We start from the raw sequence: 27,409 nt of genomic DNA, 5'->3' as shown, positions 1-27,409 counted from the left end.
TTCTGATCACCAAAACGGGAAATTACATGATCAGGAAATGACTCATGCAGTAATTGAATTGTTTCTCGGGCTGTATGGTATGTGGCACCGTCTTGTTGAAACCACATGTCGATCATTAACTGTTATTGCCTTACCAGCCGCATTTTCAAAGAAGAATGGACCGATGATGCCTCCAGCCCAAAATCCGCACCAAACAGTGACACGTTGTGGATGCATTTGTTTCTCAACAATCACTCGTGGATTTTCTGAACCCCAAATGCGACAATTTTGTCGATTAACGAAGCCATCAAGATGAAAATGAGCCTCATTGCTGAAGATGATTTTGTTTGAAAAATAAGCATCCACTTGTTGTTGTTCCATGATCCATTCAACGAACTGTCTTCGCTGTGTGTGGTCAGTAGGCTTCAGTTCTTGAGTCAATTCAACTTTGTAAGCATAAAGATGCAAATCTTTCGTGAGAATACGCTGTAGAGAGCTTCTCGAAATGCCCAATTCAAGACCACGGTGCCAAATTGATGTTCCTGGACTCTCAGCAACACTCTCACGAAGTGCTTCGATGTTTTCTGTTGAACGACTTGTTGAAGGATGGCCAGAGTGTATAAGATCACTAATTGATCCAGTTTCCTTGAATTTTTTAATTAATCTTTTCACAGTTGATGAAGTTAAATCACTATTCTGACCATATTTTGTACGAAAATTGCGAACTGTAGCTGCCAAATCTTCATTATTTTTAAAATATTGCTCAACAATGAAAATGCGTTGTTCTTTTGTGTAGCGCTCCATTTTTAATAACCCTGAACTGTCAGCTGTCACGCTGTCTTTTTTTTCTCATTGGCAACACTTTACCGCACAAATGGTGCTAAATTTAAATCTTGCATGAATTTTGGGACACCCTGTATAAGGGAATCATAACTTTTTTGCCTTCTACATGTTAATCTCCTATCCTACGACTGCTAAAACTGTAAAAACATCAAAACAGATCATAGCAATGGGAGCCCCGAGCTGTAAATCTGTCTACCATCACTCCCAGATCTCTTCCGCCTCCTTTCAAATTTCTATAATAGTTATGTACTCTGCATCCCAACCTTGCCTACCTTTTGCAGCATTAAACTAATAGTTTCACTAAATAATAAAGTAACACGTAAAAACCACAGTGAAATCTTTAATTAGTAAAAAGACAGATATTTTGTACTAAAAATAATAGTACATCTTCAGTGTCTATAGCAGTAATAGGAATGGAATACAGGCAAACGTTCGGTAGATCACCTATTAAAATACAATTGTTACTGCGTGCTAGGAAATAATAGAAATAACAAATTTAATCTATTAAGATAAATGGTTTTGTACATAAGATAAAAGTCTCCCAGATCTTTGAGAGAGACACAGTCATTTCTATTTAAATTCGGTTGGTGTAAGATAGTTTCACAACTTTCTTTGAATAAGCGTTCATATTTAAATCTGCATCTATGGAGGAGAATAGCTTTATCCCACTGGACACTATGAGAAGAGTCAATACTGCGCTGCGCCAGACTAGACTTCAGAGGTTTGTTATAATCAATATAATATTGATGTTCTTTTATTCTATTTTCAAAGAACGGCCAGTTTGTCCAAAATAAGAGATATTGCATTCGCAAGGCATTTGGTAAACACCAGCCAAAGATAGAGAAGACAGTTTATCCTTTGTAGAAGGTAATAAAGAAGAAAGTCTGTTGATAGGAATATGTTGGAATCAGTTGATACTTTTTCAGAATTCTACCTATAGGTTCTGAGATTCCTGGAATGTACAGAATAGGAACTCTGCGGACTGTTGAAGAAACTGTAGGTGTTGGAACATAAGAGTCAAGTATCTGTTGGATTTGATTGGAGTTGTAATCATTTGATTCCATTAACTTTTTAATGATGGAAAGTTCTTGTTGTAATATTATTGGGTAAGAGCAAACTTTATGTGCTCTATGAATTAGAGATTTAAGAAAGCCAAATTTTTGAGACATGTGGTGCGCAGACTTTTTTTGAATGTATCTGCCAGTAATAGTGGGTTTTCGAAAGACGCTTGTAGATAAGGTACCAGAAGATGTTCTAGTAAGAAGGATGTCCAAACATGGTAAAGTACCAGAGTTTTCTTTTTCCATACTGAATTGGATGCATGGGTGAAAGTTATTTATCTGTTGTAGAAAAGTGGAAAGTTCATCTTCAGTGTGTGTCCAAACAGCAAAAACATCATCGACGTAACGGTACCAAAGAGATGGATGAGGATGAATGGATAAGAACATAGTATCTTCGAATTGTTTCAAATAGTAGTTTGCCAAAGGTGGAGACAGAGGGCTACCCATGGCAGTACCTTCAATCGTTTGTAGATTTTGTTTTTCCAACTGAAATAACCTGAGTGGATGACATATTCGAATATTCTTGCAATATCTGGAGGGTAATCTTCATATAATGAATTGACTGTGTCAGTTAATGGGATATTGGTGAACAGAGAAATGATGTCAAAACTGACTAATATTTCAGAATCTGTAATTTTTATATCCTTGATTTTTTCACGAAAATCTGTCGAGTTTTTTATATAGGATCTGGAATGACCAGTGAGAGCACTTAAAGAACGTGATAATACTTTTCCAATTCAATAAATTGGAGAGTCAATGCAATTTACGATAGGTCGTACAGGACAGCCTTCTTTATGGATTTTTGGGATTCCATAAAGACGAGGAGTTCTTCCAAAGTAGGTGCGTATTTTATCCATGTAGTTCTGATCCCAAATTATAACCTCATCAAGTAATTTATTTAGCTGTTTAATTTGTGAATTAATAGGATTATGTGTGATCTCTTGGTAGGTCGTGGTGTCTTCTAAAAGGTTGGATACTTTTGTCTCATAGTCAGTCTTATTCATAATTACAATAGCTTTTCCTTTATTGGCCTTAGAAACGGATTAAAGGTCTAACTTCTTAAAGAAGTTCGACCTTTAATTTCAGCATTTGATAAATTGCATGGAGGTAATTTGCTTTTGAATAATGAAATCGCAACTTGAAAACATAGTTTGTTGGTACCTTCGCTAGGAAATCCTGACAAATTGCGTTCTATATTATGTAAGAAATCAAGATAAGGAATGCGTGAAGGAATAACAGCAAAATCAAGACCCTTTGCTAAAGCACTGGTTTCAGCGGTGGATAATGAGCGATTGGAAATATTTACAATCCATTTATTTGTAGATGTACAGTCAGAGGTAAGGTTTTTCTTTTGCTTATTATATAAAGAGTTGTATTTTTGCATAAGATTTTGAAGATTTCTCTCATAAGACCGGGATAAGGATTGCTTTGATAAGCGAAGAACCTCTGCCAGTACGTCTACAAATAAATGGATTGTAAACATTTCCGATCGCCCATTATCCACTGCTAAAACCAGTGCTTTAACAAAGGGCTCGATTTTGCTGTTATTCCTTCACACATTCCTTATTTCTTACATAATATAGAATGCAATTTGTTAGGACTTCCTAGTGAAGATGCCAACAAACTATGTTTTAAAGTTGAAACTTCGTTATTCAAAAGCAAATTACCTCCATGCAATTTATCAAATGCTGAAATTAAAGGTCGAACTTCTTTAAGAAAAGATAATACAATATCCATTTCTAAGGCGGATAAAGGAAAAGCTATTGTAATTATGAATAAGACTGACTATGAGACAAAAGTATCCAGCCTATTAAAAGATACCACGACCTACCAAGAGATCACATGTAATCCTACTAATTTGCAAATTAAACAGCTAAATAAATTACTTGATGAGGTTATAATTTGGGATCCGAACTACGTGAATAAAATGCGCACCTACTTTGGAAGAACTCCTCGTCTTTATGGAATCCCAAAAATCCATAAAGAGGGCTGTCCTATATGACCTATCGTAAATTGCATTGACTCTCCAACTTATCGGATTGCAAAAGTATTATCATGTTCCTTAAGTGCTCTCACTGGTCATTCCAGATCCTATATAAAAAAACTCAACAGATTTTCTTGAAAAAATCAAGGATATAAAAATTACAGATTCTGAAATATTAGTCAGTTTAGACATCATTTCTCTGTTCACCAATATCCCATTAACTGACACAGTCAATTCATTATATGAAGATTACCCTCCAGATATTGCAAGAATATTCGAATATGTCATCCACTCAGGTTATTTCAGTTGGAAAAACAAAATCTACAAACGATTGAAGGTACTGCCATGGGTAGCCCTCTATCTCCACCTTTGGCAAACTACTATTTGAAACAATTCGAAGATACTATGTTCTTATCCATTCATCCTCATCCATCTCTTTGGTACCGTTACGTCGATGATGTTTTTGCTGTTTGGACACACACTGAAGATGAACTTTCCACTTTTCTACAACAGATAAATAACTTTCACCCACGCATCCAATTCAGTATGGAAAAAGAAAACTCTGGTACTTTACCATGTTTGGACATCCTTCTTACTAGAACATCTTCTGGTATCTTATCTACAAGCGTCTTTCGAAAACCCACTTTTACTGGCAGATACATTCAAAAAAAGTCTGCGCACCACATGTCTCAAAAATTTGGCTTTCTTAAATCTCTAAATCATAGAGCACATAAAGTTTGCTCTTACCCAATAATCTTACAACAACAAGAACTTTTCATTAAAAAGTTAATGGAATCAAATGATTACAACTCCAATCAAATCCAACAGATACTTGACTCTTATGTTTCAACACCTACAGTTTCTTCAACAGTCTGCAGAGTTCCTATTCTGTACATTCCAGGAATCTCAGAACCTATAGGTAGAATTCTGAAAAAGTATCAACTGATTCCAACATATATTCCTATCAATAAAATTTCTTCTTTATTACCTTCTACAAAGGATAAACTGTCTTCTCTATCTTTGTCTGGCGTTTACCAAATGCCTTGTGAATGCGATGTCTCTTATTTTGGACAAACTGACCGTTCTTTGGAAAAAAGAATAAAAGAACATCAATATTATATTGATTATAACAAACCTCTGAAGTCTGGTCTGGCACAGCACAGTATTGACTCTACTCATAGTGTCCGGTGGGATAAAGCAGTTCTCCTCCATAGATGCAGATTTAAATATGAATGCTTATTCAAAGAAAGTTGTGAAACTATCTTACACCAACCGAATTTAAATAGAAATGACTGTATGTCTCTCTCAAAGATCTGGGAGACTTTTATCTTATGTAAAAAACCATTTATCTTAATAGATTAAATTTATTATTTCTATTATTTCCTAGCACACGGTAACAATTGTATTTTAATAGGTGATCCACTGAACGTTTACCTGTATTCCATTCCTATTACTGTTACAGACACTGAAGATGTACTATTATTTTTAGTACAAAATATCTGTCTTTTTACTAATTAAAAATTTCACTGTAGTTTTTACGTGTTACTTTATTATTTAATTATTATGCCACAGGTTCCACTAAAAATCACTAATAGTTCTGCTCACTCACATATTCTAATATGTGAGTGCGCAAGTGAAAGGTGAGATGTGCTGCATGTTTTGCACTGTAGTTGATGTCATAATGCCACGTTCAGCTGAAATGGCAGACTTCCATATAGGATTAAAACAAGAATATGTACACTATATTGATAAAAGTATTTGGTCATCTTACTTGCCATGCAAATTTCAGATCCTACATACAAATATTCAGAGAGCATCTGCATAAGTCTGGTAATAAAAGGTGAGATGTACTGCATGTTTTGCACTGTACTTGATGTCATAATGCCACGTTCAGCTGAATTGACAGACTTCCAATGTGGGATGGCAGTTAGGTGTCGCATCAGTTGTCTTTCTGTCTGTGACATTACTACCCATCTCAGTACACCGAAATCCACTGTTGCATATGTCATTTGTAGATGGAAAGTTGATGGTGTTACCACAGCAGGAAAACAACCTGGAAGACCACTGACACTCATTGACTGAGATCAATGAGCTCTGTCTTGGAATGTTCCAGCATCACACATGCCATCAGGGGTGGACCTCATAGTCAACCTGGAAAATGCTGCAGGGTTATCTGTTAACACTAGAACTGTCTGCAAAGAGCTGCATGTCTTAGGTTACCATGGCATAGCTGCTGCAAACAAGCCACACATCCCCCCCCCCCCCCACCCTCCAATGTCAAACGTTTGGACTGGTGTTTAAGGTTCCAGTGGACTGTAGATCATTGGAAAAGGGCTCTGTGGAGCAACGAATCATGCTTCCAAATATATTTATGTGTTTCACTCTGATGGTCATGTTTGGAACTAGAGATTACCAGGAAAAGGTTCCAGTAGGACTCTCATTCCAACTGTCAAGTGTAGAGGCTCAGTAATAGTATGAGGATGTTTCAGTTGGATGGGGCTTGTTCCATTATTAGATGTGTCTAAAACCATGACATCTGATGGCTACCTGGAATTCCTGGATAACTTTATGCTTCTGATGCTGTGGAAGTACTTTGACAGTGACCTCTGCATGTTTCAGCATGACAATGCTCCATGCCATGCTGCACTGCGTGTCCGAGACTGGCTTTCACCAACTAACATTGAAGTGTTGAACTGACTGGCTCAGAGTCAAGACCTCAACCCCATTGAAAATTTTTGGAAAGATTTAGAATGCCGAATTTGCACCGGACCACAGCCAATCTCATCATCAGCATCAGCAATGGGAGTAACTTTGTGTGAGGAATGGAAAAATATTCTTCTTGTGACGGAATGAAAAGTGGTTAAAAGCATGCCCTTAAGGGTATTTGCTGTGAATTTTTCTTCTTGAGATGATTTTTGTGGCTTTGATTTTTGCCTGAACACCTGCATTGTGTTCTCTCCTCAGCCATCAGGAAGCTTAATATCCTCAACTTGATAGAGCCTTCATACCTCAGTTGGTTTAGACAAGCCCTTTGGGCAGAAACATCTGGGTTCAAATCCTATCTATGATGTGAGAAACCTTTATCAGATGTTTTCAATCAAATAGTAAGTTACAGACTACAGTAATAAGGATTAACCACCCTATTCCATCATCTTTGGTTTTGAATGCCTGCAAGGTAAAGTGTGGGTGTATGCACGAGCATAAATCAGGAAGGAAGAATTTGACTTGATACTTCCCACCTCTGCATCTTTTAACACCATAAGTCTCAGATATGTCAGCCTTTGAATGCAGTTCTCATATTTGGGGAAGCACACCATGGATTTTCCTTCGAATGCTTGATACTATCCAAAACATAGCAATAAATGTAATATCCCCCCCCACACACCAATTCTTATGTCACAATTCCCTCCAACTTTCTCAAAGATGTTCTCTTTCTAAACTATACTTTTCGAGAGGCATTTTCAAGGGAACTACCAAACCAAACTGGCCACTATCATTCCAGCCTTTCCTCTAAACATTGGCAACTGCTCAAACGTGTGGGAAGGCTTATGTGTTCATCATACATGTTGATTAATTTTAAACGGTATAGATGAGAACACAGACTGATAAGAAAATAACTATTTATTAACTTATTGCTGATACAGTTTGTCACAGTACATGAGACAACCACAAACCAGTATAACAATGGGATTAGCTTGAACAATTTTAATGCACAACACAAAGACTCAAGTCCTAATTAGGTGCCATCTATGTTGGGGAAAAAAAAAAAAAAAAAAAAAAAAAAAAACAGAGAAAGCAGGTATTAATTTGGCCTTAAGATGACTGTTTCCCAAATCTCTGGCAAATTTATACAGCCATAACTTGTTAAGGTTTGGAGTATCTTTCAAAGCTTCTGTTGATTCCAGGAACAACCTCTCTGACTTGTAAAAGCTTCCGTGCAGCACTTTTTTTTTTTTATTAGATACCCCTACACACAGGATCAATTTGAAAAAAACAAAAGTGCTGCACAGAAGCTTTTACAAGTCAGAGTGGTTGTTCCTGGAATCAACAGAAGCCTTGAAACATACTCCAAACCTTAACAAGTATGGTTGTATAAATCTGCCAAAGATTTGGGAGACAGTCATCTTAAGACCAAATTAATACCTACTTTCTATGTGTGCGTGTGTGTGTTTTTATGTTGTTATTTATTTTCAACATAGATGGCACCTAATTAGGACTTTAGTCTTTGTACATTAAAATTATTCAAGCTAATGTGAATTTGAGCTGTGCAGAAGAAAGTGATTTTTAATCAGTGAATAGTCCGCTTTTTTCCCCGTTTTTCTACGTTTTTGAGTGCTAAATTGTTTCTCTGAATACGAGTGTACTTCAGTGGTTGTTTTTTGGAAGTCAGTTGCTGTCGCGATATAATATATTTTGGTACCGTCGGAATCGAATGCCTAACAGTGGAAGACAAAACGAAGCTAAGTTACTGTATTTAGTTATATTTCATTTTATTTAATTATATTTAGTACTTAAATGTTCTGATGTTTGTACTTTTTTTCCCTCTTATTTATTAATTGAATAATTATTAAAGATTATGCTACTCAGCAGTAAGGAATGATGGTGGATTCAGCAGCAGTCGCAAGTGGCGTAACGCCAAGTCCTCCACCATTTAAGAACTCAATTATTAGCAATATCATAAGGGACTTTGTGGCATGCAGTACTTGCGGCATGTATGCATCTCGGGAATTACATATGTGGCTTGTTAAAGAGAGTGGAGAGCGTATGTGTGCAAAATACAGGCAGTTGGAGGAAATAAGAACATTAGATATATCGATATCCGACTTTGTTGCTCCAGGAACGGGGAATGAATGTAGGAATACAAGTAGTGTGATAGGACAGAATCAGAAAATAATAGTTGATAGTCTGGAAGGTGTGAGTGACTGTGAAAGTTTATGAGATGGTTTTGTTTGGGAGAGTGAATTTAGATTAAGAGTGACTGACCTGCAGAGGGAGATAGATGAGTTGAAAGAGGAGGTGGAATGTCTTGTGAATGAGAGCAGAAGTATGAAAGATAAGATTAGGAGAATGGAAGAGATAAATGCAAGGCAAATCAGAGTAGGAGAGAGAGAGAGAATTTAGGGAGTATGAGTGAGAGGTATGGGTGGTGCTAGAAGAGGAGAGAATGGAAACAGTAGAAGAGAGGGAATGAGAGAGAGAGGTACGGGAATGCTAGCAGACGAGAGGATGGAAACAGTAGGAGAGACGGAATGAGAGAGAGAGATATGGAAGTGCTAGAAGAGGAGAGAATGGAAACGGTAGGAGAGATGGAATGAGAGAGAGGTATGGAATGCTAGAAGACGAGAGGATGGAAACAGTAGTAGGAGAGACAGAATGAGAGAGGGATATGGAAGTGCTAGAAGTGGAGAAAATGGAAACAGTAGGAGAGAGGGAATGAGAGAGATGTATGGGAGTGCTAGAAGAGGAGAGAATGGAAACAGTAGAAGAGAGAGGTATGGGAATGAAAGAAGAGAGAGGTATGGGAATGAAAGAAGAGGAGAGAATGGAAACAATAGGAGCGAGGGAATGGTAAGAGGTATAATGTATGGCGACTCAATGATCCGTGGTGTTCAAGATAGGATGCGTGAGGAGTGTATGCCAGGAGGACAATAGAAAGGGTGGCAATGGCAATTAAGAGAGGTGAAAGGGTGGATGAGATGATTGTGATGGTAGGAATGAATGACTTGAGTGGTAATGTAAGTCGGGCAGCGAGAGATATGAGATGTTTGCTTGAGACTGTACGGAAGAAAACAGAGAGAGGAAAAATAGTGTGCGTGTTGCCTAGGTATGAAAATGATGAGCTGAGCAGAAGAGCGGTGATATTGAATGGCATAATAGCGAGAATGTGTGACAAGAGAGGACTGGTGTATGTGGATGCTTGGAGTGCGTTTGAGGAAAGAGAGGAATTGTATGCGAGAGACCGTTTACATTTGAATGAGGAAGGACGTAGGCATCTGGAGAGATTGCTGTTCTGAACAAGTCAGTGTGTCCCAGGGAGGATGATAGCAGGGGTGGCCTCTTGTGGGAATGGATACTGGGGAGAAGGGAGACAATGTCAGGTAACACTGAGCCCAGTGGAGTCTAGAAGGGATAATGCTGGGTATAGAAACAATGGCATTTATATGCTTTATACTAATGCCAGGAGTATCCAGAATAAGGGAGAGGAATTGGCGGCGCAGATAGCATCAGCCTGGCCAAAAATTATTGCGATCACTGAGACGTGGTTGACAGAAGGGGATATAACAACAGGAATAGAAGTCGCTGGGTATAGCATTTTTCGTCAGGATAGGAGGGGAAAGCGTGGTGGTGGGGTACTGCTTATGATAAGTGATGACCTATGTCCTCTAAGAGTGGAGAATTTGGAAGGAAGTGAGACAAATGATTTTGAGAGCGTATGATGTGAGGTAGAGGTAGGCAAGACAGGATATTTAGTGGGGCGTTGCTACAGACCCAGGAGCACAGAGGATGGGGACCAGGAGATGTTTAGACAGCTAAGTTTGACAAGTGCAAGAAGAATGATTGTTATGAGAGATTTTAACTTCAGTAGTATAAATTGGAGAGAGGAAGATGCATGTAGCAATAGGGGAATGGAATTTCTAGAATTCTTGAGGGACAAATGTCTTAGGCAACATGTAACAGAGGGAACAAGAGGTTCAAAAGTTTTGGATTTGGTTATAGCATCAGAAGAGTTGATAATAACTGAGTTGATGTCTCTCCCACCAGTTGGAGAGAGTGACCATATGGTGTTGACTTGGAAAATGAATAGACATGCAGGAGTAACAAAGAGACGGGAACTTATGTGGAATTATAAGGCAGGTGATTATAATAGTCTTAGACATCAACTTCGGCAAGTTTCATGGAGGGAGGAATTGGAAGGCCGGGATATCACTAGTGCGTGGGAAATTGTGAAAGAATATTTGTTATCAACAATGGTAAGTTGTATACCACGAGTGAAGAAGAGGATGCAATTTGGAGTAAAGTGGATGACAAACAATATTAAACAGGAATTGCATGCGAAAAAGAGGCTATGGAAGAGATATAAGGAGACAGGTGAAGAGATGCATGAGGAATATAAGACACAGGCCAGAAGAGTGACTAGTGTGGTAAGGAAAGCGAAACTGGAATATGAGAGGAGATTGGCCCCAAGATCCAAAGAAAATCCTAGTGAATTTTTTAGCTATGTGGCCAGTAGGAGGAGAAATGACTGTGGAAGAAAGATATTGTGGGATTAAAATGGGAATAGAGTGACTGATGCAGAGTACATAGTGGAATTGTTCAATGAACACTTTATTGGAGTATTTCATCCTAGAGGAGTCAGTTTTAATGCTAGAGGGATAGGACTGGTTCAAGGTCTGGAGGTACAGGAGGAAAGTGTGTTTCAGATACTGAGTACTCTGGATGTCAGTAAAGCTGTGGGACTGGATGGTATTTCACCATGAGTTTTGAGAGAATGTGCTAGGGAATTGACAGTGCCTTTAATGTGGCTTTTCAATGAAAGTCTGGCTTTGGCAAAGGTGCCCAGGGAATGGAAGGAAGGTAAGATAGTGCCATTGCATAAGGGTGGTAGCAGACTGGAAGTGTCTAATTATAGGCCAGTCTGTGTGTCATCAGTAGTTGTTAAGATCTTGGAGAAAGTTGTGAGGGACCGTGTACAGCATTGGGCAGATGAGGGTAATGTTATCTGTGAGAATCAACATGGATTTGTGAAAGGACGCTCTTGTTTTAGCAATATGCTAGCCTTTTATAATAAAGTTACAAGAACATTAGATGAGGGAAAGGCATATACTGCAATTTTCTTAGACTTGGCGAAGGCATTTGACAGGGTGCCACATGATAAGCTGATATTTAAGTTGCAGCACATGGGTCTGGATGTCAGATTGGTCAATTGGATTCAGGATTGGCTGTCTGATAGGTATCAGAGAGTTGTGTATGGTGGAGCAGTTTCCAGGAGGCAGAGGGTTACAAGTGGGGTCCCACAGGGCTCAGTCCTAGGACCTATATTGTTTAACCTTTATATCAATGACATAGCCAGTGGATTGCAGGGGGATATTCAGTTGTTTGCGGATGATGCGAAGCTGGGAAGGATTATTAGTAATAGTGCAGATGTGGTAGCCCTGCAAGAGGATTTAAATAAGCTAGATAGATGGGCAAATGAATGGGGGTCAGTTTAATGCAGCAAAATGTAAGGTCTTGAGGTTTGGGAAACATCGATGGGATGCTGCATACTCTATGGGAGGAGTTATACTGGAGGAAGTAGGGGAGACAAGAGATCTGGGGTTGATGATTGATAGAAACCTGAAGTTTAGGGGACATATTGCAAAGGTGGTGAAGGTAACACAGAGGATTGCTGCTATTATGAGAAGGACACTGACCTGCAGAGATAAGAGGGTTATCATACCGTTGTATAAGTCTCTGATCAGACCACACTTGGACTATTGTTCTCAGATTTGGTCCCCAGGATTTGAAGGGGATAAATTAACTGTGGAAAGGATACAAAGACGGATGACAAAGATGGTTTCAGGACTGTACAAGGATTTATGAGGATCGGCTGAGAGAATGTGGACTGCAGAGTTTGGTGGATAGAAGAAGGAGAGGTGATATGATTGAGACTTTTAAACTGTTGAGAGGTGGTTACAGGGTTGACACTGGGGAGTTCTTTCGCTTGGTTGAACAGCGGGAAGGAGTGATGACAAGAGGCCATCCCTGGAAGTTACGAAAGGAAACTGTGAGCAAGAGGATAAGGAGTGGTTTCTTTGTGTGGAGGGTGGTTGAGCAGTGGAATGCATTGCCTGATGGAGTGGTGAGAGCGAGAACGGTCAGTGAGTTTAAAGAGTGGTATGATAGACTTTGTGTTTCTCAGGGGGGGACCTCCCCTCGATGAGTCTTGACAGACTTTATGTCTTAGGAAGGACCTCCCTCGATGAGTCTTTTAACTCCTTGGAGGCCTGAATAATAATAATAATAATAATTCCATTGTAATACCAGATTGTGGTTGTCTCGTGTACTGTGACAAACTATTTTTTGTGCTCTGAAGATGCTGGAGATAATACCAGTGAAATATCAGCAATAAGTTAATGAATAGTTATTTTCTTATCAGTCTGTGTTCTCATCTATACTGGTAAAATTAATCAACATAGGCAAATGCTGAGCAATATTAATTTTCAACTGCAAATTCCAGCTGTAGAAATACACCAACAGCCTTCTTCATCGTCCCTGCCCACTTGCTCATGCAATGGCACTCTTTTGTACTAAGTTTTGTAACTTATATCACAAGGATTAATATCAATCTCTCATGTGTGTGTGTGTAGGGGGGGGGCGGTGTAATATCATAAAAAAATTACATTCAACTGTAATTCTTACTCATTTATGCACTTTTCCAGACTATTCAAATACTTCTGAAAGGTAAATACATTCCTAAAAACTCATCCCAGCTTTGTGTGATCTGCAAACAATTGAATCATTCTCTTCAATCCATTTCTATTACAAAATGGTTAAATAGTAACTACTCCACTGCTGAGCCCTATGGAGTTTCCAGTCATTTTCCTCCTTAATACTGCTTCCCTGAAAACAACTACAGTAGTCCACCCCTTATCTCTGGGGGATACATTCCATAACTCTCAATGGATACCTGACACTGCAGATAATATTGAACTCTATATATATATACTATGCTTTTCCTACATATACATACATGATAAGGTTTAATTTATAAATTAGGTACAGTAAGAGATTAACAACAATAACTAATAATAAAATAGAATAATTATAACAACATACTGTAATAAAAGTTATGTGAATGTGAATGGAATCTAAGATTTTTTTCTTTACTTATGAAGTCGAGAACTTTCACCTTTTCACTTAAGGAAGCACTTTACAGCTTCTCTTTGGCATATCCGAACTGTAAGCATCTCTTGAGCATTGGGGCCATTATTATGGGGCCATTATCGATGAGTCTTGACAGACTTTGTCTTAGGAAGGACCTCCCTCGATGAGTCTTTTGACTCCTTGGAGGCCTGAATAATAATAATAATAATAATAATAATAATAATTAAGTAAAATAAGGGTTACTTGAACAACAGCACTGCGATATCGCGACAGTCAATCTAATAACCAAGACTGCTAATAAGTGACTAACGGTAGCATATACGGTACAGTGTGGATACGCAAGACAAAGGAGTGATTCACGTTCCAGGCAGAATGGTGCAAGATTTCATCACACTACTCAGAACTGTGAGCAAATTAATGGTGGGCATATGGCTAACTGCCAATCTAATTTGCTAGCTTGATATCTGGACTTGTTTGTTGCTACTGAAATATTCACCTGTCATGCATTAACCTGCCTGTCATATACCTCTACAAAATCCAGAAATATTAGAGTACAGTAGTTTCCTTCATCGGTTACTCTTGTTACTTTATCATAAATCTGAAAACTGTAACTGATTAATCTCACCATGATCTTCCTAATCATGAACTGTATTAAATCCTTTTTAATTAAATTTTTTTTAAAATGAAATATCTCTCGTATTCACATCTGATCATCAACTCTCACTGCTTCTGTCCCATGAATTCAAGAAAAAGTTCACATTAACTTAATAAAATTAATGTGCATTAAAAATAGTGCATTCATAAATATTAATGGGAAATTTCAATCTTTAATTTGTCAACTGCAAATCACATGTCACAGCTTGCATTTGGTCATTTCTAATTCAACAAACACACATCAATGAACAAAGTTTCCCTTCAGTTCATTAAAAGCATGGAGTAAACTGATGAATGGTAATCTGAAGGCACTGATACAATTAAAGGGATGTAAATACATTTGAAATTGGCAGAGAATACTCATGTCACATTGATAAATTATAGTTTTTTTTTTTCAATACAGTTTTGCAATATAATACACTTTCATTTTTAAAATTATTAAATACATAATGCTTTTTTCTTCCATAAAATATAATTTGCAGCTCTTTCTCTCTCTCTCTCTCTTTTTTTTTTTTTTACTGTTGTTATGATTCTTAATCCAATAAAAAAAAAATCTTGATTCCTGAAAAACTAAAAGTTCTTCAAAAATAACCCTTATTCTAAAACATTAGTCTATCATATCCATAATGAAATCAGTTTTTTAATTTCTGGAAGAACAGCTTTCATTCTAATATTTTGGTGTCAGCCACCTTCCATTCACAATTAATATTTTATTTGTCATAGCAATTATGTGAACTCTTAGAGATTTCCTTTTAAAAAATAAGTGGTCCTATAGGCTTCATGATTCTATTTACATATGTTTATCACTCAAATTTCAGTCAAGTGTTTATTTTAAACACTTTTTTATCCTACAGACCTAGTAAGTGCCCTGCCCCTAATCACATACTTTATTAATGGTCTTATAGATTGTGTTCCCAATGAGTGTACAGTGAGTTTCCACTTACCATAATTAATTATAATAACCAACAAATACTGCAGTACGTGAATTTCATAGTTAGTGAGAATGGGAAACAAGCCCCACTCCCAATAGTACTAGTCATGCTCTAATTGAGAATATTTTTTTTTTAAATACTTTTCCTTTTCCAAGAAGATATGTAAAAACATGCAACTGCAAATTATTTTGACTTTTAAAAAAATGTCAAAAAACTAACAAACAATTTAAATATAACATTTTAAGGGGTAGGGAGGAATTTGCTCAATTGTAAAAGTTCAATGATATAAAGGTTCATATTTAAATCTGTAAACTCTTTAGGATCAGTGTTTTTTATTTTTGTTTGAAAGACATTCACTCACTTTTCCTTTTTCATGGAAGACACAATAATTAGATAAACAGCTCACCAATTGTAAAAATTATACTGAATCACTAAAGCTCACTTTTAAGAATAAAAATTGTTCATATGTCTAAAAGTCCCAAAACACACATGCTCTGAATATATTCTCTTAAGAGGGAGTATCATGTCACCAAAGAAAGTTTTATTCTCTCCTCACAAATCATATCTGCTAACACTTTTTTTTTTTTTTTTTTTTTTAACACATCTATCTGCAAACCACTTCTCAAGAAGTAGCAAAATTTCTCCCTTAGCTGAACCACTTTTATGGAGCTCTGCATGTTTAACAAGTTCTCACTAACAATCAGGCAACTGGAGCTAGGTGATACGATACGAATTAAACATCAGTCATTGTGTGGAATGCAGCAAGATAAGTAAATATTTTACTTATCTATATAAAATAAGTAATTATATTAATTATATAATTAATTATATATACAAGATAAGTATATATAATTTTGTGTGCTGATATTGTCTAAACTGTAGATTAAGTACTACTGTGAGATATTTGAGCATATAACGTGTTGTTTAGATAATTTCTTAGGTGATATTATCATAAATTCATTGTTTTGGTTAGCACAGTGATACAACATGGCAGAGAAAGGCAAATCATTGCATAGGTCTGCACAGAAGAGAAATAAAGTAAGTGCCATGGATTTCTCAAAAACGGTGTGTGCCGTCAATGCGTGGGAAGATGCCACAGATATTTATGTTGAAAGGCAATAAGAGGGAAGAATGAATCTCGGTATGTAGGAAGGGTGATATTCTGATGGATCATGAGATTTGCTTAAATATGAGTTTAAATAGTTTAAATTTGAATAGGGAACATGGAGTCATAACTGACACAGCAGATGACGATTGTGTTAATGATCAGAGAGTGTGTGTAAGTGATAACAAAAGAGTTCAATTGACAATAAAGCAGGCAATAATGAATGACATTGAAAAACAGAGTGAAATTAATGGTAAGGTGGTGAGCAGGGTTGATGCCGAAGAAGTGTGTGTGACTGGCAATAAAACAGAGAGTGAATAATAGTGAAAAAGGATGCAAGATTTAAAAGCTGAGTTGGTGAAAATGAGGCAAGAGATGAGGAGTATGTGGAGCGAAATGAAGAGAATTGGAGATATGTACGAAGAGTGAAGAATACAAAAACAAATGATGTTGGTATGAAAAAGGTAATGAAAGACCTGCGAGTGTATTGTATGGCGATTTGATTATTAGACATGTCGTAAACAAAAAGCGGCACAAGGTTTGTTTTAGGGAAGGTAAAATGAATACAGTGATTGAGGTATTTGATATGAGGAATAAGCGAGCAAAGGAGTTGATAGTGGTAGCAGGGACAAATGTCTTGACTGTGAACAAGGAGAATGTAAGATTGGATATCACGATGCTAAGAAGGATAAAAGATAATACTGTGAAAGGAAAGGTAGTCAGTCTGTTACACAGGTATGACAGTGATGAGATGAGGCACAGAGCAAAAATTATGAATGTTATGTTAGTGCAAATGTGTGAATAGAAAGGAGCATAGTTTGTTAATGTTTGAAATGAGTTTGAAGGAAGAATTGAACTGTATAAGAGTGATATGAATGGTTTTGGTGTGAGTCATTTGTGAGACATCTAAGTGATGGGAAAGAGTGGGAGAATAAGGAAGGAGAGATTGAAGTGGTGCTTATGAATAAAGTGAGTAGCTTAAGTGTAGAGAATGAGAGAACAAGCATGCCAGACAAAAAGGGAAACAGGAAGACTTAGGGAGGGTGGACAGCAGAAATGAGTAAGTGCATGTGTTGACAAAAAAAGGTAAGAGGGATGACCTGGAATTCAGAGAAAAAAGTTGGATTTGAAGAAGGTTTTGAGATGAGTAAGGAGAAAAAGAAATTGCGTCAGGAAAGTATGGAGAAGTCACATCTAATAATCAGTAAAACTTGTTATAGATCCAAGAATGAGCTGTTATGCTTATATATGAATGGTAAAACTATCAGAAACAAGGGAAATGAAGGGTATGATGTATTTTGTGAAGATAGAAAGAGTAAAAAAGAGAGGTGAAATGCTATTGATGATAGAAAAAGAGTTATGTGATTACAAGTAGAAACAGTGATAGTGGTTTTCCTACAGTATGGTGTGAGATAGAGGTGACTAACATGAAATAGTTTGTTGGGTGTTGCTATATAGAGCTGGTAATGTGGCGGGTAGTGTTTAGGAATTGTATAAGCAAATTAACCAAGCAAATGGAAAAAGGGTGATCATTATGGGTGACTTTAATTACAGCAATACAGACTGAGATGATGAGATAGCAACTGGAAGCAGGGAAAATGAGTTTCTTAAGTTTTTGAGGGACAACTACCTCAGGAAGTATGTAACAGTGGGCACACAAGAATTAAAGGTCTTGGATTTGATCATCTCATCAGTTGGTGAGAGTGACCATGAAATAATTACCTGGGTAATTATTTCCTGGTCACTTATAACAATAATAATTACCTGGCCAATCATTAGAGGACTTATGTGAGGAAAATGTATATGTGAAACCACAAGGCTGGTTATTATGAGAAGCTCAGGAGATAGCTTGCAGCTGTAGCATGTAATGAGGAATTGGATGGAAAGGGATCAATGCTGCTTCGGTGATATTCAAGAATTATCTAGTAGAAGAAATGAATAAATGTATTCCAAAAGTCAGAAGTTTAATAAGGTAGGTGTGAAATGGATGAATGAAGACATTAAGAATACAATACGTTAAGCATGCAATATAGAAAAAAAAAAGCCACTATGGAGGCCACATAAGAGGAATGGTAATAATCAATTTCATGAGGAATACAAAGAACAAGCAAGGAGAGGAACTTGATTGGTAAAAGCAGCAAGAATTCAGTATGACCAGCAGTTAGATAATGAAGCAAAAAAAAAAAAGAATGATTATGGTAGAATGACATTGACTGTTGGTGAAAATAGTGTAAGGATAACTGCTGCAGAAATTATAGTTAAGATATTTAATGAGCAGTTATAAAGATCTTTCATCGTTGTGAATGTGACGTTATGGAGAGTATGAGAGTAGTGGATGATGAAGAGGAGAAATTGACTGAGTGAGGAAGAGGTACATGGGGAATTAAGCAAACCTGATGCTAGTAAGGCTGTGGGATTTCATAATATATCACTGCTTATTTTGAAGGAATATGCCACGGAGTTGACATCTGACTTGACCTATTTGTTTAACATGAATTTTACATACTGGATCAAATTTCAAAGGAGAGGAAAGAAGACACGGTTGTATTTCTTCATAAAGGAGGTGACAGAATTTAGGCATCAAATTATAGGCTGATCTGAGTGTCAGATGTTGTGGTTAAAGTGTTGGAAAGGCTGATGAGAATCAGGATCCAGAACTGGGTTGACAACAGTGGTATTATTATTATTATTATTGATGGACAGCATGGATTTGCTAAAGGGAGGTCATGTTTTAGTAATCGACTTACTTATTACAATAAGGTGACAGCTGCTTTGGATAAGGGAGATGGATGCATAGTATACTTTGAGTTTGCAAAGGCTTTTGATAGATTACTGCACGATATGTTGATGGTCAAACTAAAGCATGTGGGGTTGGAATTTAGATTAGTGCATTGGATTGAAGATTGGCTGTCTGATATGTATCAACAAGTTGTGTGCAGGAGCTATATCCCAGAAGAGGAGAGTCATTAGTGGTGTGCCTTGGGGGTCTGTTTTAGGGGCATTGCTGTTTACTCTGCATGTTAATGATATTGGAGAAGACTTGAATGGAGATATATGGCTGTTTGCAGATGATCCAAAGTTGGGATGAGCTATGAGCAGCAGAACAGAAGTTGTGGCCTTACAAGAAGACTAAAAGATGAGTGAATAGGCAAGAGGATTGCAGTGATAATTTCATGTTGCAAAATGTAAGGTTTTAAAATTTGGAAAATAAAGATGGGATGTAGAATTTACACTTGGTGGAGATATATTGTTAGAGGTGGAGGAAATAAGAATGATTTAAAATTTAGAGGACATATTTTCAAAATTGGAAAGACAACACAATGAATTCTACAATCATGCATCGGATACTAACTTGAAGTAAGGAGATTCTAGTTCCATTGAATAAAGCTCTGATAGGCCACATATAGAATTCACCAAAATAGTTTCTGCTTTCAGGAATATTGAATACAAAGAAAGGTTGGCATGATGCAATTTGCAGAGTCTAGTAGAGAGGAAGAAGAGGGGTGGTACAACAGAGATGTACAAGATGAAAAGGGGTTGTTGGGATTAATATTGAAGAGATTTTTCATAAAATGGTGGGAGATTGAGGGAAAACAGGAGGTCATCCCTGAAAGCTATATAAGGAGGGCGTGAGCAGAGGAGTGAGAAGCAGGTTTTTTCATGGAGAGTTGTGAATGATTGGAATGCATTGCCAAGCATGGTAGCAAAGAATTTGAATGTGTTTATGGTATGATGAGCTGTGTATATTACAAAAGGGGATCTTCTAGATGAGTCTGTGACTCCATGGAGTCTCAGGATAATAATATTGTCTGAGAATTTACTGTAATAAATCATCTTGTACTCTATGAATGCAAGCAACCATTTGTTTTAGAATGCCATACAAAACGTGATTACAGAATATTTTATTGCATTTCTTTTTCATTTTGGTGAAAAAGTGGTAATATGGTAACATGAATGGAATTCAAATTTTAACTTGCACTTTTCATTCATGGCAACTTTGGTGTGTATGATGGGTGGTTAATATTTATTTTATGACATTACCTATTCAATGCAACTAGTATGAAATTGCACTAGTGTCAAGTAAAAAAATAAATAAATAAACAAATTCCCATGCCTCAGAAAATCAAGTCAGTGGGATTAAACCTTCATTTTGTTTTAATGCAATCTGAAAGAAACATGGTAATGCAGATATCACAGTAAGCAGTATTAAGTTAGTGGATACCTGCTATATTTATTCTTGTTTAGAGACACTATTTGTTGCTTAGCTTTTTTTGTATACTTTTCTCCAAACAAATAGAAGAAAACTGGTTATTGAATTATTCAAAATAATTTAAAGCTGTCTTGAATTATTATTATGTAACCTTCTAAGGACTCACTGTGGGGATCATACTATTCCAATACACACACAACTCACCTTCTCCCCTATTTAATCCTATAACTACATAATGACACTACTGGCATCAGCATACAATGCCATCTAATGTCCACCACTACCTCGGTATTTCTGTTTGTAAATTGCATGTATTCTCATGACCAATTTGCCTGTATGCAGGATGAAGAACCTGCTACCTTTGTATAAGATTGGCTAACTCACCATGAACTGAGAAAGGCCATATAAAGTTTCTTCATGACTTGATGACAATTGAACTCAGTTTTTATTCCAGTCAAAGAGTGCAACAGCCTGTTGTTTTTCCAATTGCACTATAAAGGCAGATTTATTAGAAAAATTTATAAAACTTGTATTTTAGTAAAAAATTCCAATTGCTACATTATATGTATCATCATCAAATTCCTGACATTTACCCTCAAGGGGTGTACAGGATATGACGGTACTACATGAAAAATTTACATCATTACTAACCTCCTATCTACAATTTTCCTCCAAATCAATCTGTTACCTGTCAAAGCTACAACATTGTCAGATCTTATATTTCTATCTTCTAAGCCACTTTTTACCGTATCAATCCAGCAATGTCTTGGTCTTCCTCTGGGTCTTTTTCCTGCCAACCTGGCAGAGAACACTTGTTTGGCTAATCTGTCCTCTCCCATTCTAATTTCTCATTCTGTTTAAGTGACCATACCACCTGAGATTAGCTCTACTAACACATTCCTGGATGCTAACAATGTGAAGTTCTTTCCCAATATCCTCGTTTTTAATATGATATTGTCATTGATGCCATCTGTTCAGGCCCCTAATCTTTCTCAGAGCTCTCATGTCTGCAGTCTCTAGTATTTGGCCAAGTGTTTTACTTCTAACCCAGCTCTCAGATCCATAAGTTAAAATTGGTTCGAACAATGTCTTGTATACAGCTAATTTAGTGTTTTGACTAATTTCTCTCTTATTCCATATAAATTTATCAATGTGCCATCATCACTGCTAGTTTCATTTAGCACTTTTTCAAAGTAATTACTCCATACATCAAGGATATATATTTCTGCAGTTTTCATGTTGCTTTTATCATCTCTAATTCCTTTTAAAGCGCTCTTTCCTCCATTTCTGAGGTTCTTCAACACTCCAGAATATCTTGCCACCTTCTGGATATTTATTTTCTGTGTTCTTACCAAAGTCTTCCCATGCCTTTTGTTTAGCTAGTTTTACACACTGTTCAGCTTTCTTACATTTGTCTCTCTATTCTCTAAGAGCACAAGCTGACTTATTTGCCAGGAACTTTTGACATGCTTTCTTCTTTTCCTTCACTGTCTCTTTAACTTCCTGTGTCCACCATAGAGTTCTGATTTTTCTATCCTTGCAGACAACCTCACCGCATACCTCTCTGGCTGAATCAATCAATGTTTTCTTCAGAGCTTGCCAATGAATCTCCAAGGTTCGATTCCTGTTCTCAAACTCTTTAATATTTTCTTGAATAATGTTTGTGTATTTTAGTCTACAGTTCACATCTGAGAGCTGCTCAACTTATATTCGCTTTAAAACTTTCTTACATGTTCTTCTTTTCAATGTGAAATTCCACTTTATCCTCCTCAAGACTAAATGCTGATCACTTCCAATTTCAAATCCTCTGTACACTTTAGTTCCTGCACCAGAGAGAAAACATCACTATCAACAATAAACATAGTGAATGAGACTTTTCTTATTCCTTTTTTATTTTATGTTGGAACAAGGTGTTAGTAATAACCAGTCCATGTCCTGAGCAGAAATCCATCAAGTATTTGCCATTATTATTAGCTCTCTTTTCTCCAAATTTTCCCAAAATATTTATGTGTCTGACAATCATTTCCTACTCTTCTATTTAGATCTATTACAAGGACCAACTTTTCATTTTTTCATTGTGTCAGTTGCTTTCTCTAAAGCCTCAAAAAAACTCCACCACTTCTACCTTAGCAGAACCTTCTGTGGGACCATAAGCACAAATATTTAGTGTCATATTGTATTTATTTAAGCTGTCTCCTGTACAATTAATATATCAAAATTCTTTGTGTTTCAAATTATGCCTGAAAATCTAATGCCCCAGTTTAAGGGATGAATTTTAATGAGAGAGAGTGACAAATTTTTCATTATTTAGTGAGATACTTCATGAACAAAGATTTTAATATTTCTTTATTGGATTTCTTTAACAATATATACATTAAAAAATGACTGCTAGAAGAGACAATTTCAAAAACAAATAACCAGAAAAAGAGGGGAATATATCAAACTCTATACTGTCTCTGCAGGAGAAATATATTATTAAAAAAAATTACCGTGGATTTTCACACTTCCTAGTAGAAATCATGATGCCTATAGGTGTAGTTCCTCCTCGTACTACACAATCAGATGTGCAGGAACTAAATGGGGACCATGTACTCCATCCACCATCTACTACTCGACTTTGCAATGGAGACACATGACGATGTACAGGAACACAACTTCCACCTTGGCACCACTAAAATAGAGTTTATATCTTTAATTTGTCATATATCTCGCATTTAGATTTTTATTTCAACATGTTAAGCTATTAATTTTTTTTTTTTTTTAATGTGAATCACCACAAAAATTGCAAGCCTGAAATTTACATGTACTCCATTACTGGGCCTGGCTCCCACTGACGAGACCTCAATAAAGGTTGAAACTGGTATGGGTAGTGGCCCTTGCCTTAATGCATAGCATTACACATATCATTACACATAATTTAGAAACTCTGCTATAGAAACTAAATGTGGAATTTTTTTCAATTCAGTTTAGTCCTCCAAATTAACAGGACAGTGGTCTTTCAACAGACACTATCAAATATATCACCATTTAAAGACATTCACATAAATACATCCATGCCAACAGCAGACTATAATAAGTTTAGTTTAATCCTTTATCCAAGTGTGAGCAAACAAAGTTTGCACCTGAAAGTATCTTCAGGACTGGGGAAAGGTAGTACAATACTAGGCAACTCGTTGCGAAGGTGGAGAAAGCTCTTATCACTCCTATCTCAGTATCTCCTATAATGCAAAGCACATCTCCTTGCAGTTATGTGTAATGCTATGCATTAAGGCAAGGGCCACTACCCATACCAGTTTCAACCTTTATTGAGGTCTCGTCAGTGGGAGCCAGGCCCAGTAATGGAGACACCAAGGCAGAAGCAATGAGAGGTCATCCCAATCTATAGGAGTTGCCAAAGGGTGTACAACCTTATTATTAAATTACTCCAGATTCAGAGAAAGATGTTGAGAGTTTATTTCTCATTGCTTCTGCCTTGGTGTCTCCGCTACTGGGCCTGGCTTCCACTGACGAAACCTCAATAAAGGTCGAAACCGGTATGGGTAGTGGCCCTTGCCTTAATGCACAGCATTACACATATTCGCAAGGAGATGTGCTTTGCATTATGGGAGATACTGAGGTAGGAGAGAGAGATGAGAGCTTTTTCCACCTTTGCAATGAGTTGCCTGGTATTATACTACCTTACCCCAGTCCTGAAGATACTTTCAGATGCCAACTTTGTTTGCTCACACTTGGATAAAGGATTAAACTAAACTTATTATAGTCTAACCAAGTGAAAAATAAACTCTCACCAACAGCAGACTCTAAACCCACAGCCTGGTTGCAGAGATGCTATACACCAGGAGTCAGCACTGTGCAACTCTAGCTTTTATTATTATATTATTATTATTATTATTATTATTACATGACACTTGCAGGGAGTCCAACGACTCATCGAGGGAGGGCATCTACTCAACAACTCTCTTGTCTCCACCAACACCATCTACCACCCACCACTAGCATTTACACAGCCAATCACATACATCCATGCCCACGGCGGGATTTGAACCCCCAGCCTTTTTTGACTGGAGAGCGGATACGCTAACTATTTAGCCAACCAGGCTGGCAACATGTAATTTTAATCAACATGTATAACAAGCACACACAACAAACCCTTTTCAGTTTAGTTTACATAACTGTGGATCATGAACAGATGCTCACATAATGCAAGGTGTCGAAGATTAATCATAGCAGTAGTTGCGAGTATAAAATAGTTAAAACAGGAACAAAATAATATCCATCTGTTATTTACAATAAATAGATGATGACAGATGAGTTGAAAAAGCAAGACCAAATTGTATTTGATGAATGGAGCAACTTATCGAACACATATAAATTAAAAATATTTGTGTTTGGACTTCTCTTCGGTTTTTGGTTTGACGTATTTTATTTCTGCGAGCAAATATTTTCGATCATGAACAATATTAAAAATAAATCATGAAACCATTTGAACAATACAAGTCTTTTAGTATGTTTAAATATGAAAAAAATTACAGCATACTTGCCTGATGTTGAGAGACTCACTCAAGAAATGCAGCAGCAAAAGTCACATTAATTCATACCTAGGATGTTCACTACATTTTTCAGTATTGATATATATCAATACTGGCTATGGGAAAGGTACCCAAGGAATGGAAGGAAGGTAAGATAGTGCCATTGCATAAGGGCAGTAGCAGACTGGAAGTGTCTAATTATAGGCCAGTTTATGTGTCATCAGTAGTTTATTAAGATTTTGGAGAAATTGGTGAGGGACCATATACAGCATTGGACAGATGAGGGTAATGTTATCTGAGAGTCAACACGGATTTGTTAATCGGTGCTCTTGCTTTCGTAATATGATTGCCTTTTATAATAAAGTGACAAGAGCAGTTGATAAGAAAAAGGCATATACTGTCATTTTTTTGGATTTTGCAAAGGCATTTGACAGAGTGACATATGATAAGCTGATATTTAAGTTACACACATGGGTTTAGATGTAGGGTTAGTAAAATGGATTCAGGATTGGCTGTCTGATAGGTATCAGAGAGTTGTGTATGGTGGAGCAATATCAAGGAGGCAGAAAGTTACAAGTGGGGCCCCACAGGGCTCAGTACTGGGATCTGCATTGGTTAACCTTTATATCAATGACACTGTCAATGGGTTACATCAAACCTAGAAAACTTTCTAGTATCTTACCAAAGTTTTCTTTTGTCTATCCTGTTACTACTTTTTTTTTCTCCCACTTGGATTGTTACATCAAACCCTGCAGAGAACCCTGAAAATTGCTGGCTAATGTGTTCTGGCAAAACCCAATGCCATGAAGAGCATCTGTTCTGATCACAAACTTACTACCGAATCCGGGGAAGCTGACGTGTCCGGGATCTCGCTGAGAAATATGCTACGAGGACTCTCAACATACTTCAGCTAAACATCAACGCCACTCAAAAAAAAGATGAAAGAACTTAAGAACATACAAAAATAACATCCACATTGCATGCTTACAAGAAACAAAACTAAATCAAAATCTGAAGCTTCAAGTCAAAGGCTATTCAACATTAAGGAAAGACAGACTGAATGGTTCTGGCAGAGGTCTAGCTATACTCCTATGGACCAAACACATCAAATATAAAGAAATTGTATTAACTACAAACAGCAGTATAAATAGTAACACAGAGGCTCAAGCAGTCAAGATATTTCTACTAAAACACATTATTACAATAGTCAATGCATAACACCCAGATAACACCGATATAAATACAGAATTACTTCAATAACTAAGTCAAATAACATTGGAAACAAAGGTCCTTTTAGGAGATCTAAATGCCAAAAGCCTACAACTAGATCGGAAAGGAGCAAAAATGGAAGACATAATTGATGATCTAAACCAGGGGTAGGCAACCGGTGGCCTGTATGTGGCCCAAACGTGCATTTTGGGTGGCCCATAAAAGGTTGACCATACTTACATGGCATATGGCTGTATGTTGAATTATTTAAATAATACATTTTATAATATGAATAATAAATTAAAAATAATTTTATACCTATACTTCGTGATTTTTGTCCGTGCAACTTGGAAATACCAACAAAAGTTTCCTTTTGCTGGTATTATTGAAGATTTAGATGTTGATTTTCATAAAAATAACATCTAAATGCAATTATGTTTGAGCCCTTTTAATGTCGACATTGATGACATCCCAAGACAACTACAGATGGAAGAATTACAACAGAATGAAACATTAAAGAACGCATTTTCATTAGAAAATATCCAAAAATTTTATCGATGCTTACCAAAAATTTTGAACTATTAATTAGTTTCGCAAAGAAGATGATAGTCGCATTTGGAAGCACATACATTTGCGAATAAGCATTTTCTACCAAAAGTTTTAGAAAAAATAAATTTTCTTCTCGACTGACTTATGAACATTTGCATGCTTCGATTCGAATTTGCACCTCAGATTATAAAGTGGATATAGATAATTCGGCTAAGGGAAAACAATCACAAAAGTCCCGTCACATTAAGCAGGGAGACACACATATTGTGATGCATAACTATATTATTTTGTTTTTACATGATAATAATTTTTCATTGAGTTTCATTTTCATGCTTGTTTCATATCTCGCACTTTAAATATTTCTGCGTTTTTTTAAAATTGATATAATAAAAATTGATAACTTAAGTATTTTTTTTCGCTCACTATTTTCTCTTAATTAACTCTTGGGGCCCGATTATTAAAAACAAGAGTTGAATGTGGCCCGCAAGTC

The 27,409-nt window shown here is 36.7% G+C and overlaps 1 protein-coding gene across 1 annotated transcript in view; it reads right to left on the bottom strand.

The window, feature by feature from the left end:
* Positions 1 to 27,409, bottom strand: part of LOC150097452 (A disintegrin and metalloproteinase with thrombospondin motifs adt-2-like) — a gene marked incomplete at its 3' end in the record, with an annotated part of 681,635 nt that overhangs the window by 286,002 nt on the left and 368,224 nt on the right. Inside the window, exon 11 of the mRNA XM_090406923.1 lies at positions 23,122 to 23,303. Within this exon, the coding sequence (XP_090263049.1) occupies positions 23,122 to 23,303 (182 nt within the window). The remainder of the gene's footprint in view (positions 1 to 23,121; positions 23,304 to 27,409) is intronic.

Source organism: Typopeltis vanoorti, chromosome 17 (assembly GCF_054136105.1).
Source record: "Typopeltis vanoorti isolate ZY-2024b chromosome 17, IOZ_Tvanoo_1.0, whole genome shotgun sequence".
Taxonomy (NCBI): domain Eukaryota; kingdom Metazoa; phylum Arthropoda; class Arachnida; order Uropygi; family Thelyphonidae; genus Typopeltis; species Typopeltis vanoorti.
The sequence above is the reverse complement of the archived record's forward strand: the minus strand, read 5'-3'. Positions and strand labels throughout refer to the sequence as shown.